The 17,171-nt window shown below is 39.8% G+C and overlaps 1 protein-coding gene across 2 annotated transcripts in view; it reads right to left on the reverse strand.

The window, feature by feature from the left end:
• DRG2 (developmentally regulated GTP binding protein 2) overlaps positions 1-17,171 on the reverse strand; it is a 48,112-nt gene that overhangs the window by 17,481 nt on the left and 13,460 nt on the right. For both annotated transcript variants that reach the window (XM_033963787.1, XM_033963786.1), the window contains 4 exons: positions 14,888-14,948; positions 11,940-12,030; positions 10,651-10,723; positions 10,038-10,128 (listed from right to left, as the gene is read on the reverse strand). In XM_033963787.1, the coding sequence (XP_033819678.1) occupies positions 10,038-10,128; positions 10,651-10,723; positions 11,940-12,030; positions 14,888-14,948 (316 nt within the window). The remainder of the gene's footprint in view (positions 1-10,037; positions 10,129-10,650; positions 10,724-11,939; positions 12,031-14,887; positions 14,949-17,171) is intronic.

The raw sequence follows: 17,171 nt of genomic DNA on the forward strand, positions 1-17,171 counted from the left end.
CTCTTCTATACCTCCCCTCGCCCATCTTTCTTTTCGAATACGAGTAAAGGCTAAAGTGGCTAGGGCTCTTCAGCCTAGAGAAGAGACAGCTCAGAGGGGATAGGATACAGGCCTATAAAATATTGCGTGGCAAGGGAAGTTGCAAGTCGCTTGTTTACTCTTTCCCAAAAAAGACTGGGGGGTGGGGGGCACGCAATGAAGCTATTAAGTAGTAGATTTAAAACAAACAGGAGAAAATATTTCTTCACTCAAAGTGTAATTAAACTCTGGAATTTGTTGCCAGAGGATGTTAAAAGCAGTTAGATTAACAGCGTTTTAAAAAGTTTTGATAACTTCCTAAAAGAGAAGTCCATAAGACATTATTAAGATGGATTTTGGGAAATATACTGCTTATTCCTAGGATAAGCAGCATAAAATCTGTTTTAATCTTTGAGAATTTGTCAGGTACTTGTGACCTGGGTTGGCCACTGTTGGGAACAGGATACTGGGCTTGATGGCCGTGCGGTCTGTCCCAATATGGCAGCTCTTATGTGAGCCAAGTATAGGACAATCAAGCCATTGTGACATCACTGCTGAGGTTGGCTCTTAGGCATTGGTGGAATGAGGCATTATGACATCACAATCTCAGCTCTGGAATGTTGCTACTCTTTTGGGTTTCTGCCAGGTACTTAGGACCTGGGTTGGCCACTGTTGGAAACAGGATACTGGGCTTAATGGACCTTCAATCTTTCCCAGTATGGCAGCTTTAAGTTCTTATGTGAGCCAAGTATAGAACAATGAAGCCATTATGACATCACAGATGAGGTTGGCTCTTAGGCATTGGTGGAATGAGGCATTATGACATCACAATCTCAGCTCTGGAATGTTGCTACTCTTTTGGGTTTCTGCCAGGTACTTGGGACCTGGGTTGGCCACTGTTGGAAACAGGATACTGGGCTTGATGGACCTTTGGTCTGTCCCAGTATGACAACTCTTATGTTCTGATGTGAGCCAGTTATAGGAAAATGAAGCCATTGTGACATCACTGCTGAGGTTGGCTCTTAGGCATTGGTGGAATGAGGCATTATGACATCACATTCTCAGCTCTGGAATGTTGCTACTCTTTTGGGTTTCTGCCAGGTACTTAGGACCTGGGTTGGCCACTGTTGGAAAAGGATACTGGGCTTGATGTTCTTATGTTCATGTTGAGATCGTTAATTCTGTCCCTTATGCTTTATGATGAAGACTACTGACAATTCTAGTAGCCACTGTAAACCTCTTTAACGAGACTTGGGTTAGAAACAGCAAAGTGAAAGGGACGTGAATATAACAGAAGAGAAGATGGGCTGAAGTCTGAGATAATACAACAAAATTCATTTTCAATTGGTCAGCTTAAAGTTGCTCAGACAGGTACCCGCCTAGCCTAAGTGCCTAAAAACCATGCTCCTTTTTTAACAAGAGAGGCCCACTTCACTCAGACTGCCCAGCTTCAGCCCCACTCGCAAGGTGACTGTAATGAAAGGATAGATTTTCTGTCTCTGTCTATGAAAGGACACATTTTAAGTTTTCTGTCTCTGTCCATGCTGGAAGTAATCAAATGTAGAATGTTGGGTGTTTGCTCTCCTAATGGTTTGGGAAGAGGTCATTTAATTTATGTTAACTAGGTTAGTTGTCTGAGACAGGAAGGCTCAACCCCACACAGCTCTTAACACCTTTAAGATTTAAACAATGAAGTACATATCCTGCTCACGCACCCCCTCCCCTCTCTTGTCCATCCCCCTTTTCTTGTGATGGTTACCACTGATATGTAACAGATATATAAATGTTTTGCAGACTCATAATAAATCAGGCAAAAAATCTCTTTAGAAAACTGGCTATCTATCTTTCTTTCTAAGGGGAATTGCCTCCAGATGACAGAATGTTATTTCGGGGCCTAGAAACGGATCTTGTCCGTTTCAATTTGGGGGCTCGTCCGTGATGGACTTGACATTGCCAATATTTTGTGAGTATTTCTGAATTTTGAATTCTGTTCTTTAATACTCACAGGTATTGGCATCATGTTCCAACCCTTTATTTAAATTGTAGGGTTTTCGGTAAACCCGCCGCGGTTACTGTCCTTTTGGCAAGGACACTGTCCTTTTGGTAAGGACAAATATTAATGTGGAGTTTTCGGTAAATTCCCGCCGTGAAAATCCATTCTTTCGGGAAGAATGAAATTAAGTGAAGACTTTTGGAAAGTCTCTATTGTGGATTAAAACGTCTGCTCATTCTGTCATCTGTGCTATTCTTTGCATGCGCTTTCTCGTCTATTGCTTAGATAAGATTTTATAGAGTATAAGATTATATTGTATATTATTAATGTACCTCGCTTATAAGGTAAGGTAAGCGAAAATTTCTGCATTGTTATATTGTTTTTGTTATTGAAAAAATTCCTGCATTGTGATATTGTTTTTCTAATGGGTCATAAAGACACTTAGGATTTTCCACCTCCTAGACAGATGAGACTTTGTTCGCTTCAGTAATAATAATAATAATGGTAATGGCTTTGTTCTTCTATACCGCCACAATCTTGCGACTCTGGGCGGTTTGCATTTAAGAGAGCTGAACATTCAGCGATTTACAATATGTAGAGGGAGTACAGAGTACAGAGACTATTAGGACAGAGTACAGAGACTATTAGGAATCAAAATTACAAAATATAATGTTTGCTAAGAATTTCGGAGCTGACCTGTAAAGAAAAATCACAGCTTTCCTGAAAAAAAAAAAAAAAAAAAAAAAAAAAGGAAAAAAAATTACAATGTACAGTTTGTTTAGAGATTCAGAAACAGCAAGAATTAGGATTTCAGAGAGCAATGTGAAAAAAAAAAAAAAAGAGTACTTGGTGAGGTTCTGTTTAGGTGATGTATCTGTCAAATAGGGTAGTTTTTATGAGTTTTCTAAAGGCATTGTAGGTCAGTTCGGCTTTATTAATGTGACTAGCTTGAAACATATGCAGGAGAACTTGAATAATATTCTTGCCTCGACTGACAGCCAGTGCAGTGGTTTGTGATGGGGGATGACATGGTCATTCTTTTTTAATCCATATATCAAGCGGACAGCTGAGTTCTGAATGATACCCAAATAAACGATATTACAATAGTTGGTAATTGGGTAATCATGGTCTTTTATATGTAGCGTTGAATTGGTAATTTTATCCGTTGGGCTTGCAAGGAAGATTTTTGTTTTTTCTGTGTTAAGTTTCAGTTTGAAGTTGATTGTCCAATGTTCTATTTCAGTCATTATATGAGTAATGTATTTTGAGATTTCATTTGTTATGCTGTTAGGATGGAGATGTCGTCTGCATATATTGTGGCGGGGCCGGGGTTAAGCCTAGCGCTGGCAACCCAGCTCCCGCCCCAGGCGTGGGGACCAGGCGCTCCCAGGAGGATTCCCACTGGGAAACAGTGAAATAATTAGTGGAGGCTGCGTTAGTGGTAAAGTTCAGCTTTTCTTTTATTTCCCTCAGTTTACAGCACTAGGGTTCCAGCAGTCCCTCTGTGTTGAGGAGACTTAGACAAAAACATACTTTCATACAGTCCAGCCTGCTGTCCAGGCAGAAAAGCCAAAAAATAAAACCAAAAACGTTTTCTCCTGATTTTGCTTTTTCTGTTTGAAAAATCTTTAGGAAGCTTTAGCACTGTCCCACCTGAGGCCCAATGCCCCCACTGCCCCAAACTCCCAGGGTAGGGTTAGGGAACTTTATTACCCAACCATTTCAGACTGCTCTTAAGGGTTAAGAATTCTCGGGACTCTAAGTTCCGTGCAAGCTTTCGGGAGAGGTTAATTACAGGTTCTCACCTCCGGCTTTCCTCTCAGGCTCTAAGTAATTTATTCATACTAGTTCACAGTTAGACTAAGGGAGAAAGAACGCTATGGTTTCTGTCCTTGCCTCTCTGCCTTGCCCTACCTGTTGGCTCTTAGTGATAGGCACAGGGTTACTAGGCAGTTTCCTGGGCTTAGGAATAGGGACAGCCCTTTGCAAGGCAGGGTTTAAAACCGGGTTTAAACTGCTGACAGGCACTTCCCTGTCACAATATGTATTGGATCAGGTTTGGTTTTTGCAGTGAGTGTCCTAGAGCTGATTCTGTGGCAGTCTTTGTCCTTTGTTGTAGTGACAAGCAGGCTGACTAGTTTTCAGCACTGTTTGTAGGCCAGTAGGTTTCAGGTTTGTTTGGGGAACTTACAGAAACAAAATGAAAAAGGGTAGAAATACATTTGTGTAATTATTAAAACAGACAGTCAGAAAGGCATATATTTAAAAACAAAGCAAAACAAATTATAATGAAAAAGAAAGAGAGAAGGATGAAAACAAAAGGGAGGAAAAAAAAAATAAATAATCTAGCACTTTGTAGAAAAGATTAAAATGAATAAGAAAAGCAAGGAGCAAAGTCCCATTACAGTCCTTAAAAGGACTATTATACTCCAAATGCGTCTTTGAAAGGAAAGGCCTTCAAGCTAGTTTTAAATTTATCAAGTGATGAACTTTATTAGTATGCACGGTGCCAAGGTGTTTTAAAGAGGGAATGGATAACAGGTTTTGATAAGAAGAATGTAATGTGCGATGCAGGTTGTGGGAAATTAATAACCTGTTGATGAAATCAGGTAGACCGGAAGCTATGGTTTTATGTATCAGTAACATTATTTTATAAGTAAATCAATGATCTTTGGGAAGCCAATGGGAGTTAATCAAAAGTAGTGTGACATGATCAAATTTTTGAGCTTTTAAGGTGAAATGATTTTAATGGCAGTATTTTGAATAATTTGGAGGCAATTGTCTTAAAGAGGGTCAGGATAAATTAACTTTAATTAATACAGGTGCCAGAATTAGTTTTACAGATAGAGCAAGAAAGATATGGAAATTTGTGAGATTCAAATTTCAAGTTTATTTTTAACTTATTGAATAGCTTAATTTAATTTGCTAAGCAATTTACAAATCAAGTTTCAAGTTTCAGGTTTATTATTTTTCTTGATTAATCGCTTAATCAAATTCTATAGTCAAATAAGGACAATACAATACAAAAACAAACTTTAAATAATAACATTGGGTAAAATAAATTTTCCTAAATCCCACTCATTCCGCAGATAAATGGGAAGATCGTTCCAAGTTTGAGGAGCAGTTACAGAAAAAAATAAATTGATGTCTAGTGTTAATAATTTTAAGTGATGGAATGGTTAATAAGTTTTGCTCATTAGACCTCAGGGTTCTGTTTGAATGATAAGGAATTAAATGTTTAAATATGAATGCTGGGGTCTTATGAAGAAGAGATTTAAAAAAACAAGCAGACAGAGTTTGTACGTTATCCGAAATTAACTGGAAGCCAATGTGCATCTATCAAAAGGGGTGTAACATGGTCATATTTTCTATGAGTTTAATGGATATGTTCTGACATAGGAATTTTGCAATAGATCGTATCCTACGTAATCTGTAAAATGTAGATTTAATTATAGTGCTAATATGATCATAAAAAAACAAAAGGTGTACATGAGCCTGACATATTGACATACAAACTAACAGATGCATAAGGAAGAAAGGGCAGAACTACAATTGTATTAATAGAACACAAGGGAAGACGTGAATGATGAGGGCAATAGGAATAGGGAATAAATAAATTAAAGGCGTCTTTAAAAAGGAAGCTCTTCAGATTGCTTTTAAAATGGTTTAGGTCATTTTCTTCTTCAATAATTCTTTATAATTGTTTCTAATCCTACAAGTTTATATCTTGGTGAGAAAAGTGGCACACTCACCCCTGAGATAGAAGGGAAGTCCAGAAACTAAACAGAAATTTTCCTACAGACCAAAGTGCCAGGTGCCAAGAGCTAATTCAGTGGGAGAACTAATTCAGAATGAATTTACCTACCTATTTTACTTTCAGTGATGGAATTGTTAAGAGTTTTTGATTAATGGATCTTAAAGAACGTGATATACTATGGGGAGTAAATAGTTATTAATGAATTGGGGTTCGTTCAAAGACAGTGTTTTAAAAAACTAAAAGTAGGATTTTAAAGGTAATGCGATGAGTAACAGGAATCCAATGTGATTCGATTAGGATTGCAGACAGAGCTTGATAGGTGTGGAAGAGGCTTAATGAGTCTTAGTGCCCATGCAAATATGGATTCCCTACTTATTCAGACTTTCCTTTCTAACCTCCGTTCTCCTTTGCAGATTCTGGTCAAACAAATGATTTCAGAATGGCCCACTAGTTCTCGTGCATAATTTCAGATTGAAAAAAGGAGCAGTGCGGGGTTTGAACCCCCAAGCCTCAGGTTCCTTAGGCTGTAGCGCTAACCACTACGCAACACTCTCCTACGCTTTGAGATCTCTAAGCCTTGGGAAATCCTGCATTATTAGGGCCAGCTACCTACCTGGGGACCGCGCCTGTCCGCTCCTCGCGGAAGAAGGGGTCACGGGTTTCGTAGCGGGCGGGCCCCTGTCTCCGATTGAGATGGTAATAATCCATCTAGAAGTACTGGATGTTTTAATTGCGGAGACCCTGGTCACTGGCTTAATCAATGCCCATCTGGCCGGTGCCCAAAGCCGCCCTTCGGACGGACTTTGGTGCAAAGAGGGGAAACCCTGTATACCAGCTGCCCTTGTTATTGTTGACATGTTCTCCCGATAACCTGAAGTTTTTTCCCACTACAAATGAAACTGCTCAGACTATGGTGAACATTTTACTTCGCGAAATCATCCCTAGGTGGGGATGTCCCACACACATCAACAGATAATGGTCCTGCTTTCACTGCCAGAGTATGCAAAGATTTAGCTATCGCATTCCGCATTGAGTGGAAATTTCATCTCCTATATCACCCACAGAGTTTCGGTGTTGTCGAACGCATGAATAGGACTATTAAAGATAAGATCTGGAAGGCCACAGCTGGCACATTTGTGAATGGAAAAAATTCCTTCCTATTGTTTTAGCTGAAATTAGGATGTTGCAAAATTAAAATGTGTTTTTCTTTTCTTTTTCTTAGCAGCGCATGCCCATCCCAGTTTTGGCACTAGGATATTTCTGGTGTTTTCCAGGGATCCTCTTTGTCACTGCAGAGATAAAGACGATCCAAAGAGACATTAGCTTTTCTAAATATGAGATGGTTATGATATGCATTTCATCTCTGTTTTGTTTTTCTATAACAATGTGTTTATTTGCAGAGTTAAATTCAGCCCTGAACACTTGACAGATGGAAGAATAATGCCGACGCCTCAAAATTTGTGTTTTATGTTGTCTGTGCTATGTGGTCTGTCTCTTGTCTATTTGTTTTAGTTTAGGGGGTACCCCAGGATATATAATATTGGCCATTTCTAAAGCTAGCTCTTTTCCCCAATTTTTTTAACTAGCCAAATTGCGCAATGTTTTTTTTCCCTATAATTTGCATATGCTAAATGTAGCTTAGTTAGGGGTTATATTTTAAGAAAAGGTTTTATTCTATATCTATATTCTATGGTGCTCACTTGATATGAACCATTCAGTACACATTTCTGACATAATTTTTTTAAATACATTCAGTACAGAATTATGGTCTCTCTGAATTGCCATAATAGTTATATGCAGCACACAAAAAAACATATCTTTTTGAAATGTCTGATTAAGAACCTTAAGTACCTGATTATTGTCTGTCTTTTGCCATAACTATAAATGCATTAATATTGTTACATGTTGCCACATTCAGTACAGGCAACTAGTCTCTCTCTCTCTCTCTATGCATTCAGTACAGGCAACCTGGTTTCTCTCTCTCTACATTCAGTACAGGCAACATGGTTTCTCCTCCATTTTCTATCACACTGGAGTACAGCTGCTGAATGATATCGGGACTCTTTTCAAATCCCTCCCTGTATGCACAGACATCATTTCATCTCAAGGGTGAACACCACTAATTTCCAGTGATCCTGTGCAAACAACAGATCCTGTGCAAACATCATTTCATCCCAAGTGTGCATCTCACCAGTTTAAAGAGACTGCCGGTTCCTGCTAGACTGTAATTCATCTTCCTGCACCCTGACTGCAAAGACTTTTCCACACATGCTGTACACAATGTTTCCTGTTCATCGGAGATAGCCACCTTTCTAAGAACGCTTTGCTGTACAATTCCTCCTATTTAACCTATTCTATGGACATTTCAGACTTTACTTCATATGCTGTACATCCACTACCTCTTGGAATGGGGAATGAGACATTCCAAAAGCTGCTGAACTTTACTGAACTCCATACTTACATTGAACAACTTAAGAAAACCTCCAAAGAAGTGAATCATACTATCACTTTTGAAAATGGACAGATTGCACAAAATTTGCTCCAAGATGCTCATGTCTCAAGCTTTGGAACTTTTCTTTGAGTATTCGCCCACTGCAAACCATGTATTTAATGTTTTAATTCATCCTATCTTAACTATTCTACAAATTTTGCTATGTATTGTTATGATTCTCCTTTGCTGTAGAGTGAAACACGTGTACATTTCTTTTCTCACAAAGTTCCCTCTAGCTTTTAAGGCAGTTATACATGAATTTCCAGTATCTTCTCTGACAACTTGCTAATTTGGTTCTAATTTGGTTTTAATTTGGCATGGCCTATTGCATTACCATTACCAGGGTCAGAGATAATATTATCCCATATCCCATACTTACATACTCTCTTATGACATCCTTGTACCTTTTTGCCTGGGCCTCCTGAGAAAGTTTCCTACAACCCTTATGCACGTTCACTCGCTCAACGACGGGTAAGATATAGATACGATCTATGCAACCTAAGACAGAGGTTTGAACTCATAATGGGAACTGTTCGTCCTCATAGCTTGGAGGACAGCTATGATATACTGTTAGAGATTGGCAAGGCATAAGCGAGGCAAGCTGGCTAAGGGTACCACAAGTTTGCTTTCATTTCAAAGAATATGGAAGATGTCAGCATAGCCGTTGCAGGCGTTCAGCATTTTCGGTTGGCATAGCTGGTGTCACCAAAGGCCTATGGGAAATTGTATCAATCTGACTCTGGCATAGGGATGCAGATAGACCCTGAGGGCAGGAAGACGGTTTCAAGTAGTCCTGATTAAATCATGATTAGCTAAAATGTGTTAATGTATTAATCAGAAACTATTGTCCGAGGCATACTGGAAATTTAACAACAGCCTAGTATTCTTTTTTGGAAATTATAGGTATGCTTCACTGTTGCAGCATTAGATTTTTCTTTAGGTGATATTTACTGGCTCTGTGGAGACCTCCGGCTCCGTGTTAAACTACTCAGCCAGTAGATAGGCCAGTGCACTTTAGCTATACATAGATGAGATAGGGGTCCCAGATGAATTCAAGGCCCGAGACCAGGTTAAGGCTAGGTTTGAGTCCCTTATTACTATCAATAAGAATGTTGAACTTAGACCTTCTTATTGTTATAATCTTTATTATTATCTGCACTCTTGTTGCTTATGTAATTTTTAGACTGTTCCTGTGCTGTTTGACTCATTGCAGCCCCTAAAACCCCTCCTCAAGAGACATATCTAGAATATCTCTCCCTCCACGCTCATGCTGTACATTTATGACGTCATTTTCATGATGTAAGAGGGGATTGTAATGAAAGGATAGATTTTCTGTCTCTGTCTATGAAAGGACACATTTTAAGTTTTCTGTCTCTGTCCATGCTGGAAGTAATCAAATGTAGAATGTTGGGTGTTTGCTCTCCTAATGGTTTGGGAAGAGGTCATTTAATTTATGTTAACTAGGTTAGTTGTCTGAGACAGGAAGGCTCAACCCCCCACAGCTCTTAACACCTTTAAGATTTAAACAATGAAGTACATATCCTGCTCACGCACCCCCTCCCCTCTCTTGTCCATCCCCCTTTTCTTGTGATGGTTACCACTGATATGTAACAGATATATAAATGTTTTGCAGACTCATAATAAATCAGGCAAAAAATCTCTTTAGAAAACTGGCTATCTATCTTTCTTTCTAAGGGGAATTGCCTCCAGATGACAGAATGTTATTTCGGGGCCTAGAAACGGATCTTGTCCGTTTCAGTGACTTTGTGGTAGGATACTGTATTCATGAAGGATCAGCTGGATGAGTTTCTCCGAGCACTGCGTCAGGGGAACCGTGGAGTTGAAGGACATTCCACCACCTTTCTTTGGCTACAAGAGACAAATAATTTTTTTTTTTTTTTTAATCTTTATTCATTTTATTTCTTTCAACAAGTGTACAATATTATTACAAATGATTCACATAACTCACTTGACATTCTTAAACAACGTTATTATACATATTTTAATTCCCCCCCACCCACCTCCCATCCCTCCCCATATAATTTTTTAGGTTATACAAGACAGACAGGCCACAGTAAAATCCTTTTTCAAAATAGAGGCTTTAATTACCATACACACGTCTCATTTTCATTACCACTCAAGATGAGTAATTAACAGTCATACATTCCCATAATTAAAACAGCTACATTAAAACAGTTCTCCTCCCAATCATTCAACCATAAAATGTTCTTCCCCATCTGGTCCTAAGCGCTTACATCTAGCCACATACATGTTGGTTACATTAGATACCTATTTTCCTCTATAGAACATGCTCCACAGAGAACTGCCCTCTCCATCTGATCGGTCAATTTCACTACAGAATGGCGATTTCAAAAAAAGTCTTTGCTTTACCTTGAAATAGATGTTTGGCTTTGATTTATTCAGTCGAATTCCTACAGACTCCAATTCTTTTTCCAATAAAGCCCTGCCCCGGTATAGAAAAGAATTCCAGTTAGCAAGCAACTCATTAAAAGAAGAGGGACAAGTGACTTCTTGTCTGCTGGGCAAACCAGTGAAATCTAGCTGCTAATGCTCGATTTGGTGTATGCATTTCTCATATACTGCCATTTGTCATGCTAGAATTAAAATAACGGCTTGGAGGCCTGAGCTGAGGCAAAGGAAATGATGCACGATTCAAATTCAAGTTTATTAAATTTGCTTACCCACTCAGGGACACAAAGTCCATTCAAGCGGGATACAAACAAATGCCACAAATTTGAATAAAGAAAAGGACGTTTTTCTCCAATGTACCTTCCCCCCGACCTCCGATTCAAGAAAACAACAGCTGGCCCAACAAATCAAGTAGCTTTGGTCTTCAAAAACCCCTTGTGAAAAAAATAGGCCTTTGGCATACGCTTAAAGGTAGTCAGGGAAGAGAAAGCCCATAGAGCCTCTGGTAACTGATTCCAGAGGACAGGACCCCTACAACAGGCCACAAAGTGTCCCTAAAAGTTCCAGTGGGAACCTGGCGGACAGACGGTACTGAAAATAAATGCTGTTGGGACAAATGAAGGGATCTCACAGGAGCGTGTGATAATATATGTTGGGATAGAAACGCTGGAGAAAACCCTGCGTGAATCTGAAATACAATACGTAACAGTTTAAAGAGCACTCATAATTGAATCAGTACAGAAGTGGCATGTTCAGTCCCAGGCAGGGAAGGAAAATGACCGTCATTACTGCTGGAGAATGTGTCTGATGCCCAGGCAAGCAGGAAGAGGCTGCGTAAAAAATAGAAAAGAAAGCTGCCGGGGAAAACCAGTTTAATAATAATAATTTTTATTCTTATATACCGCCATACCCGGCGAGTTCTAGGCGGTTTACATCAGTTAGATTAGGATCCGCGTTGACAGCAGATTTACAACAATTTATCATCTATATAACAAATTTTTGACCGAACTTGATAGAGGAGGAGGGGAGATTGGGAATAGAGAAGCTATCGTGGAGCAGGGGGCGAATTAGGGGGGGGCGAAGTGTAATGAAAAGCGGGGGGGGGGCCCTTAGGGGTCTTGTTCGCTGAAAAGGTAAGTTTAAAAGACTTGAGTCTCAGTTTAGACCGTAATATGTTAATTGTACCTGTGCTGATGAGGTCTAATTAAGGCGACATCACCTTCCCACATTCCAAGCCTCTCCTAACTCACCTTTGCACATCACCCTTTGTAGCATCTAACATCATAATGACCACATCAGCAGTCCGGGCTACAGCAATCACCTGACGACCTCTGCCTTTACCTACAGGAGAAACAGCAGGCACAGGGCAAGGTGGTGTCAGTCATCATGCAGCAAAGGAAAGCTTACATTGCTGGTTTAAAACATTACTCAAAAACTGGAATGGATAGAAACCTCAAATGTTCTATGACCAATATAAATGAAAAACAGGTTTCCACACACAGCTCTAAAAGTTATTGTTGTTAAGAGGAAAAGAGCTCAGACACCTGCACTCGAAGGTGGTAAATGGAAGGTACAAAAAAACCTCTTTAAACTGATCGAAAAAATATTTAAATTCAGTGAACTACACACTTTAACACTTTTCAAAACGATCAGTTATAACGTTAATGCACTTATCTTTTATGCTGATAAGAGCCCGACGGGACTCGTTTCCCCAAAATTTGGCTTCGTCGGGGGACTTTTTTTGTAAACTACAAAGAAAGAAGTGCAATTACATATGCAATAAAGATAAAGCAGTTGTTGAAACATTCAATAGAAATAGCACTCACTGCGTTCCGACTAACGGCTACTGCATAACAAAAATTGAACGCCGTGCACGCGCACTTATACTCTACACAAATGATGTCATATATCAGCTGATTATACTGACTGCGCATCTCACTACGGAAGGCAGGGAGTACTATTTCCATTGAATGTTTCAACAACTACTTTATCTTGCATCAAATTTCTGCATCTCAATGGCCACCAATTTGGTCTTGGAGAATAAGATCCACAATGTCGGCATCTATGAGACAAACATGGTTTTTCTTGCTGCATAGAGCTTTTTGGACCCCAATACGTTTACAAAAATTAGATAGTTCCAAGTCTAATAGATGCTGGCATTGTAATAAGGATGCAGGGACTTTAGATCATTTAATTTTTTTTCTGTCCTTGTATTAACGCCTTTTGGAAGTCAATTTGGCCCCAAATTAATTCTTTATTAGAGAATTTTGTTGTCTTATCATATGATACAATTTTATTTGGAACTTCAATGAGATTTAAAAGCCAAATTTCAGCATCTAATAATAAATTGTTATTAATATTGACAGGAGTTGCCATTCAGCATATTACTAGAAACTGGAAAGATTATACAAGACTCAATTATACCTTCTGGTGGAATATATACAAGATGGAAAGAATCATTGCTATACAGAAGGGAAATTATACTAATTTTAAAAAGATTTGGGGGCCATTGATTGTATATTCAAATGATTAGACACCTTTATGCATTAGAAGTATTATAATAAAGGGGGGTATATATATATGATTTGATTGAGTTCATTGTTGATATGGGGAGGGATGGGAGGAGGGAGGGGGATATTTAAAGTACTTAAGGCAGTATTGATTAGGATTTTCAAGTGATTTATGTGAATTATATGTTATAACATTGTACACTTGTTGAAAGAATTGAAAATGAATAAAGATTTTTAATTTAAAAAAAAACAAACTACTTTATCTTTATTGCATATGTAATTGCACTTTTTTCTTTGTAGTTTACAAAAAATGTTCCCCGACGAAGCCAAATTTTGGCAAAACGGGTCCCATCGGGCTCTTATCAGCATAAAAGATAAGTGCATTAACGTTATAACTGATCATTTTGAAAAGTGTTAAAGTGTGTAGTTCACTGAATTTAAAGATTTTGTCCCTGCCATTTACCACCTTCGAGTGCCGGTGTCCGAGGTCTTTTCCTCTTCACAACAATAACTTTTAGAGTTGTGTGTGGAAACCTGTTTATCATTTATATTGGTTTAAAACATTGGCAGAAAAAGGCAAAAGGAACCGCAGCATACTTCCACTTTTTACAAGTGTTACCATAACCTCGCGAGAAAGACTGGAAGATCAGAAATTTTTAGGCATAAAATAGGAAATGAAAAGAAAAGCAAAAAACATACATAGACAAAATTTAACACTAAGGCCTCCTTTTATTAAACTGCGCTAGCAGTTTTTAGCGCCGGGAACTGCGCTGAATGCCTCGCACTGCTCCCGACGCTCATAGGAAATTCTATGAGCATCGGGAGCAGCGTGGGGCATTCAGCGCGGCTCCCCGCGCTAAAAACTGCTAGCGCAGTTTAATAAAAGGGGATATAAATACATGTAATGAGAAATAAAACAAACCAACCAACCCCAAACCCACTGAAAAATACTGTACAACTCAAAAATCTGCCTCTGGAAATTTGAAAAATGCATTAATTTACTATTCTTTGGAAAACACTATGCATAGATAAGCTCTGGATCAGGGGTCTCAAAGTCCCTCCTTGAGGGCTGCAATCCAGTCGGGTTTTCAGGATTTCCCCAATGAATCTGCATGAGATCTATGTGCATGCACTGCTTTCAATGCATATTCATTGGGGAAATCCTGAAAACCCGACTGGATTCTGGCCCTCGAGGACCGGAGTTGCCCACCCCTGATCTAGACCAGGGGTTTCAAAGTCCCTCCTTGAGGGCAGCAATCCAGTCGGGTTTTCAGGATTTCCCCAATGAATGTGCATGAGATCTATGTGCATGCACTGCTTTCAATGCATATTCATTGGGGAAATCCTGAAAACCCGACTGGATTCTGGCCCTCGAGGACCGGAGTTGCCCACCCCTGATCTAGACCAGGGGTTTCAAAGTCCCTCCTTGAGGGCAGCAATCCAGTCGGGTTTTCAGGATTTCCCCAATGAATGTGCATGAGATCTATGTGCATGCACTGCTTTCAATGCATATTCACTGGGGAAATCCTGAAAATCCGACTGGATTGCGGACCTCAAGGAGGGACTTTGAGACCCCTGCTCTGGATCTTGTTGTCAGATGATGTGGTAAAAACTGTAGCATAGTTTAAAAAAGGTTTGGACAAACTCCTGGAGGTATACATGTGGAAATCCACATGTATAATACAGACCTTGAGCCGCTCCTTCAATGATCCCGGGGAGATCCAATAGCTGAATATTTGCCCCTTTGTACTAGCAGAGTATAGAAAAAAAGAGAAAAATTAAAGAATTCAGCTAATTAGGCCCTAATCAAGTTTCTTAAAAATAACCCACAAAAACCTTTTCTACTACTGCAACCATTTCACATACAATGATAAACAAATCTGTTTTAAGTTGATGAAGGGCTTGTAGCTCCCCAAAAGCACCCAAATGTATGATCTTAGTCTAATGAAAAGTATTGTTGACCTTTATATCTCTCTTTCAAGGAAGCTCCAAAAATACAACCGATTTTATCTTTATTTGAACTTTATAATTAAGAAGAAATTAGGTCCAACCTGCTAACTTGTTTTCCATTCTCACCAGATCAGTCCATAATCTGTGGGTAATTCCTATCTGCTGGTGGGCAGGAATAATGTAAGAGCCACAGGGGCCACAAGACTTGTGGCCCTTACAATAACCCACAGGTTCTGGACTGGTCTGATGAGGACACTGAGGAGAGAGGTAATTCTATAAAGTGGGTGTCAAGATTTAAGCACCAGGAATTAAGTGAATGATCTGAAATCTCACACATATGCTTGTGTAAAATAATATTCCAATAATGTTCCGTATCTCACCACCTAAATACAATGGCACATAGTAGCGTTTCCTAACACAACCTTTCTGCATCAGTCCCTCTGTGCGGGTACCAAGAGCAACTTCAAAGCTCACAGAATAAGAAAAGTCATTCTCCAGCAGACCTAAGTCCAGTGGCTAGTCTGGGTTTCATTGCTCATTTCTAGAGGGTAGGTGATAGTTTTCCCAATCTACCCAGCTAAGAACATTTTATGCTGATCTCATGAAGCCAGGGCTTGATTTTTGAAGGAACAGCCTGAATGCAGATCTGACCCTTTTTTATTCCAGCCTACAGAGCAACAAGGGGTATTCTGCTCCAGCCCCTTCCTTTCAAGCTGCTCTCAGGCTTACCTCCACCCCTCCTGTACTCTGGAGAACAGAGAACAATCACTCTGATCCCTAATCCTGCCCCTCTCCTCCTGTTGCCCCTGGCTCCACAATGCCATTTCTTCTTTGTGTGCAAATTAAGCCCTGCATGAGGGACACAAGTTTGTGTTGCCATGGGACATTCTCCTGCTGCCCAGTTAGCTGATGCAGCAGAAGAGGAAGGAGCTAGGTTGAAGAGCAGCCTAAAGGTTAGTGCACTGGGTTAAATTCCCACTAGAGAATGACACGATGACAAAATTCATCACCATTCCCGTCCCCACAGATAACCGTGGGAAACCATCTCCATGTCATTCTTTAAGGAGACAGGGAAAAATGAGAGTATGAATGGGCCCAGCCGCTGACCCTCAAGCCTTGCATTGAAGAATGCTAGTGTAGAAGGACTGAGGTTGAGATTAGACAGTAAAGAATGACAGTCTCTGGTATCCAGAGCTGATACTTCATTCCACCAATAAGAGCCAACCTTATCCGTGATGTCACAATTGGTTCATTATTCTATACTTGGCTCACATAAGAATCAGAGTCTGAATGGGCCCAGCCTTGCATTGAAGAATGCTAGTGTAGAAGGACTGAGGTTGTTCCTAAAGCATCTAGACAACTGATCCTCTCTTCTCTCTCCCCTCTATAGCGATTAACTTGTCCTTTTGATCACTCTCTCCTCAACAATGAATTTCCTGTCCTATTAATTCTCTTTCTTCCTCCCCTCTTAAAGTCAATTCAATTTGTTACCTTTGCTTAATCTTCTGTAAACCGCATAGAACTTCACGGTATTGCAGTATATAAGCTGTTATTATTATTATTATTATTAGACAGTAAAGAATGAGTCTCTGGTATCCAGAGCTGATAGAAACATAGAAAATGACGGCAGAAAAGGGCCACGGCCCATCAAGTCTGCCCACTCTAATGACCCCCCCCCCCCATTACTTCCATGAAGAGATCCCACATGCTTATCCCATTTTTTTCTTAAAATCTGGCACGCTGCTGGCCTCAATTACCTGCAGTGGAAGATCATTCCAATGATCAACCACCCTTTCGGTGAAGAAATACTTCCTGGTGTCGCCATGAAGTTTCCCACCCCTGATTTTCAATGGATGCCCTCTTGTTGCCGTGGGTCCTTTAAGAAAAAGATATCTTCTTCCACCTCACATATTTGAACGTCTCAATCATGTCTCCCCTCTCTCTGTGCTCCTCGAGTGAGTATAGCTGCAACTTACCCAGCCGTTCCTCATATGGGAGATCCTTGAGTCCCGAGACCATCCT

This window comes from Geotrypetes seraphini, chromosome 11, assembly GCF_902459505.1.
Source record: "Geotrypetes seraphini chromosome 11, aGeoSer1.1, whole genome shotgun sequence".
Lineage (NCBI taxonomy): Eukaryota > Metazoa > Chordata > Amphibia > Gymnophiona > Dermophiidae > Geotrypetes > Geotrypetes seraphini.